Source organism: Grampus griseus (genome assembly GCF_964374135.1).
Source record: "Grampus griseus genome assembly, chromosome: 20".
Lineage (NCBI taxonomy): Eukaryota > Metazoa > Chordata > Mammalia > Artiodactyla > Delphinidae > Grampus > Grampus griseus.
Window position 1 is genome coordinate 51389544 of NC_139014.1, and position 7975 is coordinate 51397518.

General features: G+C 54.2%; 1 protein-coding gene across 1 annotated transcript; it reads right to left on the minus strand.

Annotated features, from left to right (window-relative positions):
* Positions 1-1457: 1457 nt before the first annotated feature.
* On the minus strand, positions 1458-7975 carry GEMIN4 (gem nuclear organelle associated protein 4). Its single transcript, XM_082679662.1, has 2 exons — positions 7957-7975; positions 1458-4770 (listed from the first exon to the last, which is right to left on the minus strand). The coding sequence occupies exons 1-2, from the start codon at positions 7964-7966 to the stop codon at positions 1601-1603; spliced, it is 3180 nt and encodes a 1059-aa protein (XP_082535788.1). The 5' UTR covers positions 7967-7975; the 3' UTR covers positions 1458-1600.

Here is a 7975-nt window from a genome sequence, read left to right on the forward strand (position 1 = left end):
TTACCGTTTTGTTTACTATCCGTATATCTTTATAAATCACCCCTGTGGTGACTAAGTTGCACTAATATTTTCCAACTTATTCTCATTTGTGAAATATATCCACGCCGACTTCTGGTAAGACCTGTCCTGTGACCAACTGGAATGGCTGCTGTGTGCTATTGTTTCTGTTCTGTGTTCTCCGTGTAACTGGCAGGGGTGGGCTGTTGCAGGGGAAGGGTGTGTGTGAATGCCTTCAGCCTCCAGCAGAGCCTAGCTCATACCTCACTCTAACATGTTTCTGTAATTCACGGTGCCAAGAGTACACTGCAGAGTTCTAGAGTTCTAGCCCAGTGGCCACGTAACTTTAGGCCCTTTCTTCTCTTCCCAGGTGAATCCCAACTAGGAGTCAGGAGGGTGGAAACCCAATTGTAGGCCGCAGACAGAGCCAGCCCACTTTAGGTGCGGGGGGAGAGAACTTGAATCCTGCCTCACCGTGATGGGGGTATGGAGCTGTCCTTCCTTGCCTCCCAATTAAACACTTCGCTCACGAGTCCTCATGGTCCTGGAATATATCCTGGGCACGCATTTGCACACACCATTCCCTGCTCCCACATGTTCTTCAAAACCGTGACAACCGGGACTTCCCTGGTGGTGCAGTGGTTAAGACGCCACGCTCCCAGTGCAGGGGGCCAGGGTTCGATCCCTGGCCAAGGAACTAGATCCCAAATGCATGTCGCAACTGAGTTCGCATGCCGCAACTAAAACAGCTGGCGAGTCACGACTAAGGAGCCCATGAGCCACAACTAAGGAGCCCACTTGCCACACTAAGACCTGATAGATAGATAAATAAAACAAACAGAAAAACCAAACAACCAACCCACCCATGACAACCCACCCCAGGCAGAAGATAATTACACCCATCCTTTAAACACGTCTCTGTGGTGATTACCAGACAGTATCAGCACAGCCCCTTTGAGATCCACTGAATGGACAGCGTTAACACTGTGGGGCAGAAGTCCTCGATTCAGAAGAGACCTGTTTTCCTGAGGTCACTGACCTCCCTCCCACCCACCCCACATTTCATGTTCTTGGTCCAACCCTCTCCTTTTACACTGGTTGCAGGCCTTGTGCGCACACAAATCACATGGCCAATTGGTAGCAGAAAAGAGTCCCTTTCCTAGTTCCTGCCCTTTCCAAGATACGGCGAAATGACTCTTAAAGAGACTCTCAGTGCAACAGAACACACGTACCTTGTAGTCAGTCCACCTGGGTGGGTTCACCTTTAGACTTATTTGCCAGATTCTAGGGTGGAGAAGCCCAGTGATGAACACGCGCCTCCCAGCTTGACTTGATCTTCACGACTGGCTGCGCCCAATTTCAGCGTGTACTGATGAGCCTAGACTATTGATAAGAAAGTCTCAAAAGAGGCAAGATAAAACTCAAAAGAGAATTTTATTACAATCTGTATGTTACAAATACCTAAGAAACTATTTTCTTTACAATGTCGTCAGATTTTTGGGCTTGTGTAAAATTTCACATAACCGAAAAATTTGTGTTTTTCAGCTGTAGCCCCCGTAGACCTGGCCAGGTTGAGGCCCAGCTGTTTTCTGACCCACGAAGGTCAGAAGTTGCTGATCTTCTGCAGGAGGGTTTGGCGCCGCTCCTCGGGGCTAATGTTCTCGGCGATGGACTTTAAGAAGTGCTGCTCGTTTACTTTCTGGAGCAAGGAGCTGACAGAAGGGTTGGTCTTGCTCAGGGTTTCGTAGCAGGTGAGGATCTCCAAGGCCAAAACATACAGTGGTTCACACACCTCCTGGTGGAGCATGGCCATGATGTGCAGAACGTGACAGAACACCTGGGTGTAAAAAAACAGGGTTTCCTGGGTCAGGTCCTGCTCTTGTCCTTGGGCCCAAGGGCCAACTGACTGTATCAACCGAACAGAGTCCAGGAGGTTGGTCAGGCTGTTGCAGAGGAGCTTGACCACATGGCTCCAGCCTTCCACAGGGAGCCAGTTATGGCAACTCTGGCTGCAGAGAAACTGGAAAGCTCTCAGCAAGAGTACGGAGAGTTGGAGCTCCTGGGCAAAGGGCTTCAGGTTGAGCAGAGGGACAAACTGAATATACTCCAGGCTGTAGGGGACATGCAGGAGCTGCTTCTCCAACAGTCTCCTGGTCAGCTGGTGAAGGCACTGCCACTCCTGGGGGCTGCACCACGGCATGACCTGCACCAGGGCCACCAGGAAGCCCTTGCTGAACAACCTGACCTCCTCAGGGTTGCCCACATCCACCACCAGCAGGGCGAGCATCTGCTCAGAGATGCTGCTGGAGATGCAGGAGCACTCCATCCAGGCCAGGAGGCCTGTGCCGGGCCCATACCTGGGGCGGGCCTGGCAGGTCCACTTGTCCTCAGAAAGCTTGCAGATCTCAAAGAGCGTGGCTGGTACCTCACACTTGAAGTGGCCCTCAAAGAAGCTCTTCAGTCTCAGGCCCACAGTCCAGTCCAGCTGCTCCAGCTTCCCGTGGAGCCAGGACAGGGACTTGACCCAGGTGTCCGGGGAGAAGGTCTCGGCGTTAGCCGACACCACCTCACAGAGGAGCTCCAGGATGTGGATCACCAGGTCCTTCCCGTCCAGGGGGAGGCAGCGCTTCTCCTTGGTGAGCTGCCAGTATCTGCTGAAGCCATTCAGGAGCTGGCACAGGCTGAAGATGAGTGGGAACGGAGAGCAGGTCTGCAGCCAGTATTCCTCTAGACATGTGTTTGCTTCCAGAGTCTGGATGAAGATCCTCAGACTGAGGTCCACCTCTTTGACGTCGAGCATCAGGAAAGGCAGGACGAATTCCTTTAGCACCTCATCTGGCTTGAGAAGAGCAGCAACTGGAATCCCTTGGGGCTTCACAGGATTCACCAGGCATCTCAGGAACTCCAGAAACTGCTTCTCTTCCCTGGGTGTAGAGAACTTCGTCCAGACTGTTTCTTTGAGGCAGGACACCACGATCGTCGTGGAGGGATTTGGACCCTGCTCTTCCGCGAACCTGAGGGCGGGGAAGGCGGTGAGAATCTGAGCCAGGAACCTGTGGGTGCCAAGGTTGACCACGGCCATGCTGCACACTTTCTTCACCGTGATCTCCGGGTGCAGAATGACTAGGCGGGCCACAGAAGCGATGGCATTAGCCAAGCCCTGTTCAGAAGCGCTCTGCGTGAGCTGGTTAAAAGTCGTGTTGAGGTCTTCCTGAAACCCCTCCAAGTGACCCAACAACTTCTCAGAGAGGCCCTTGCGCCCCCAGGAGAGCAGGACGCCCGAGAGGACTTTATTTTTATCTGGCAGTGAGAGGTGTGCATGACACTCCAGGATCAAGTCGATGACCTGTTTGATCTGGGGTCTGGGGACAGCCCCGTCTGCCGCGCTGACGTCCACCACTGCTTCCAGCAGCTCTAACACCAGGCTGGGCTCCTGGAAGAGAGCCCGGCTGCTGGCCAGGCAGGCCAGCCACTCATCCGAGAAGGCCCACTTCCTCTCAGAAGCGAAAATGTAGCACATTTCCATGTGCCGGTCCAACTTCTGCTCGATGATGGCCATGGCGATGGAGGCAGTGATGTCCTTCTCAAAGCCCTTGTTCTTCAGCACCCTGTTCGTGTCCTTCAGGAAGTCACCCACGCACTCCGCCAGCTCAGAGGCCACCTGCCTCTCTTCCTTGGACAGGCTAGCGGTGTCCAGGTAGAGCTTCAGGTTCTGGCCGAAGGAGGTCAGGCTGTCGCACAGCCGGTAGCTGCTGTAGCTCGTCCCCTGGCTGCCACCGAGCGTGGCCCGCAGCTCCTCCCGCCACTCCCGCAGCAGGCTGCGCAGGAACTCGAAGCCCACGAGGATCGTCTCGCTCGGCAGCCTGGCCAGTGAGGTCAGGCTGATGTCCCGCTCTGCCTCCTTCACCTTCTCTGCCAGTGCCTGCTGGTGATATGGGTTCTGGGTGTCCGTGTTCCACACGGAGATCACCGTGGCCAGTTTGTCTAGGTACACAGTGGCAGACACTTCCTGGGGGTTGTCCTCCATCAGTGCAAACACGGTCAGCATGTCAGCCAAGTTGGCCAAGGCGCAACACTTCATCCCGGGGCACAGGATCCTATCCTGGATTTGCTTCAGCCCAGTGAGCAGCATGCCCAGCAGGGGCATGGTAGGACACACATCCGGGTCGGACTTAAACCTCTTTGGAGGGTGGGAGAACTCATCTGAAGAGGACAGGTACTTATGGGCCATTGTCCGGAACTGGGAGAGCAGGGGGTCCTGCTGATTGCCCTTGTGCTTCATCATTTCCCACCAAACGTCGAGGAAGAAGGCCACATCCTTCGAAGAAGTGTCGATAGTCATGTGCTCCAAAAAGCGCTCTAGTTCTGCATGGCAGACAGTAGTGGGCAAGGCCATCAGGAGCTGGATAAAGAGTCCGGAAGCTTCCAGGGACTTAAGCAGCTCAAAGAGGACCGTGTGGTTGATGGTGGGGATCATGTTGCCCACGGAGAAGAACACATCTTCCTGCCACAGGGTTTCAGTGTCAGAAGGCGTGACAGGGTAGGGCTGCAGAGCCTTGGCCCAGATGATAATCAGAGCTTTCTTCTTCCAGGCGAAGGGCTGGGAGCAGGCCGTGGCAGAGGAGATCTCCCTCAGAGCCTCCACAATCGGCCGCCCGACATGCTCCCAGTCAGACTTGGTCAATTCTGCCAGTGTTTTGGGGCGGAACAGCTGCTCGGCCAGCAAGAAGCCCCCATGCAGAACAGTCATTTCTTCACAGATATTCAAAGGTCCTGCACAGACAGAAGTCCAATAGGATAGAATGTGGTGAAAAATTTTCAGAACAGCAAGCAGAGGTTAGAGGGAGAGGCAGCAGTTGGTCAGCAGGCTGTCATTATTAGGGTTAGAGATGAAAAGGGTTCTGAACGAAATCAGTGGGAGAGGGGGAAGAAGGGATGGTTCTAGGACCCGCTGCAAAGCTGAAGTCAAAGGATTAACCTGAGGAATAAAAAAGGACTCCCAAGCTCTCTAGCCTGGACCTGGGAAGACAACGGGCACTACTGCAAACAGGGAACACGAGAGATGTGCTTGGAAGGAACACTGATACGTCTTGGTCATTTGGAGTTTGAGGTAGAACATTAAGGTAGAAACGTCCTCCAGCAATGGAAACACAGGGCTGAAGCTCAGGAGGCAAGTCAACCTTGAAATGTGACTCAGGAAGGAGCCTGCCCAGAGGCAAGGCCCTCCAGCAAAGGATGGGCCAGCAGAAGATTTGGGGAAGAAGGGCTGGCTGAGAGAGAGAAAGAGAGAGCGCGCAAGGACAGTACCAAACTACAGCGGCCACCAAGTACTTACTGCAGGACTTGACAACTGAGCTTCTAAGTACCGATACAGACTAGGAAGGGCGTGGACCAGGACTGTCTGCACAGCAGCACTCAGACAAGCCCTGCTTCTCTTTTTTCTCTTAAAGCCTTGTCTTGGAAACAGATTTCAAACGTTCTGCTTTTTGGGGAAACAGTTCAATTCCCACAGCTCTTTCCATCAAAGAGAATAAGCTACTAATGGTCCTGGTTCTCTGGTAGAAGCCAAGAAGTAGATAGAAAAAAATACTGTACTAGATTCAGAAAAGTCCTTCTTCAGTGAGCCCTGAGTTGACACAGACTTAGCAAGGAAGGCATCTTGGGATGTTTAATTAGACATGGGTTTAACTCCTAGCTCAGCCATTTAAAAGTGGTGTGGGCTTCCCTGGTGGCGCAGTGGTTGACAGTCCACCTGCTGATGCAGGGGACACGGGTTCGTGCCCCAGTCCGGGAAGATCCCACATGCTGCGGAGCGGCTGGGCCCGTGAGCCATGGCCACTGAGCCTGCGCATCCGGAGCCTGTGCTCCGCAACGGGAGAGGCCACAACAGTTAGAGGCCCGCGTACCGGGGTGGGATGGGGGGGGAAGTGGTGTGATCTTGGACAGATTACTTCTCTGAACTTCTGCATATGTGGGGATAATACAGACTTCACATTATGACCCTGAGGATCAAATAATACATACAGTCAAGCCCCTGGCATTGGGTCCACACCCACTGTTGGCTCCCAATCCCATCTTCCAGGGCTGTTGAGGGTTAGGTAAGATATATACAATTAAGAATCAGGCTACAGGGCTTCCCTGGTGGCGCAGTGGTTGAGAGTCTGCCTGCTGATGCAGGGGACACGGGTTCGTGCCCCGGTCCGGGAGGATCCCACGTGCCACAGAGCGGCTAGGCCCGTGAGCCATGGCCGCTGAGCCTGCACGTCCGGAGCCTGTGCTCTGCAACGGGAAAGGCCACAACAGTGAGAGGCCCGCGTACTACAAAATAGAATCAGGCTACAAAGAGCCTAAGTGCTCGATAAACGCTGGTTCTCCCAAACCTTTCCACTGTTGCCAGGACCAGAATCTTGTCCCTATTCTTTGCCTCCTCCAGCTCAGAAACAGGACATGTCTTTCTTAGGTATATTTCCTTTGGGCCAGAAACTAAATCATCGTACAAACATTGCTCACTCTTCAATGTTCCTGACCCCTCTCCCCTTTCCCAGGGCCCCTTCCTCAGTCCCTCAGGCCCTCAAGAACACAGCTTCCCCATTTTCATGGGTCAGGAGACTATCCTGCCCCTTCCATCTGGAACAGCACTCCTATGCAACCCGCTGGTGAAGGCAATCCATCTTGGTGCCCAGTGGCTGAGGCAGACTCCCAGGAAGAGCCAGGTTGCTGAGAGGTCTCCCTGGGGGTTCTGGCCTTTCTTTCTGGTTCAGGCTGCTCTCCCAGGGCCCCCCAAAAGGCTCCCTTCTGACTCTGTAAATTTAATTTTATTGCTCTACCTGCTCAGCTGAGATGTTTGGCCCCTGAGACCCACCTTCCAGAGACGGTAAGTATATACTCATGCCACCTGAAGGAGTAAGTCCCAGAAGCAGTTAATGGCTGGGCGAATCCCAAGTGTTTTATCACGAATGGTTAACTGGCGCTTGTGAGTGCCCGCTCCTTATGTTTAAGCGCTTACTCTGTACCAGGCACTGTGCTAGTTGGTATGTGTATCTTTTCATCGTCAGATCAACATTTTGAGGACCATTCCTGTTTTAGAGATGGAAACATTAAGACTCAAACAATTTGCTCAGGTTGTCGGAACTGCAAAGCAGTGGGCTGGGACAGAGATCACCACAGCTGCAGGGCTCCAAACTCTTCCAACTCTACCTTTCCACCACGGAACAGCTGGCTGGGGACAGGGACCAGAACATTTCTCAACAGCCTACTAATACTGGCACATCTTGGGGAGCCTCACCCCAGCTCTCCCAGAACAGCTCTTGGTCTTATGCCCTTAAGAGCACATCCAGCAGCGGGGGAGGCTGGGCAAGGAGCCACCGATTTATACCAGCTGTCCCCTCCCTTCTCCCAGACCTGGCATCTGGAGAATCAAGACGCACGTTGCCGCCTCGGCTGCTGCAACTCGTGCCCACAACTGCTGGTCTGAAGAACGCTAGCCCTGCGCAAGGCACCGGACTCGACACTGTACACACGTGATCTCAGTGAAAACTCCCCCAAACTCTGTGAGGCTGATACGGTATCATCATCCCCGTTTATCCACGAGGACCTCAACGCTTGCTCAAGAACTTAGTAGACGTTCAATAAATGAGATCGTTGGGGATACGGGATTCCCCGGGGCGCCGCCGGAGCCCGGCCTTTTCCAAAGCACGTGCCCGAACCTGTCCACTCTCGCGAACGCTAACTTCACATCCGCTGGCCCCTTCACGTGGAAAGGGGCCTGGAGCCGGCAAGAGGCGAGCGGAAGAGCGGCGGGTAGAGCCCGGCCCCCCGACCTCCGGTCTCCAAGACACCCCCGCCCTCCCAAACCCCTCCCCGGCCCGGAGGTCTCCCTCAGCCCGGGCCCACTCAGCACTGCCTGGTCGCCGGTTGCTCAACGCGGCCCACGCGGGCCCAGAGGAACCGAACACCCACCTAGATCCATGGCGGCGAC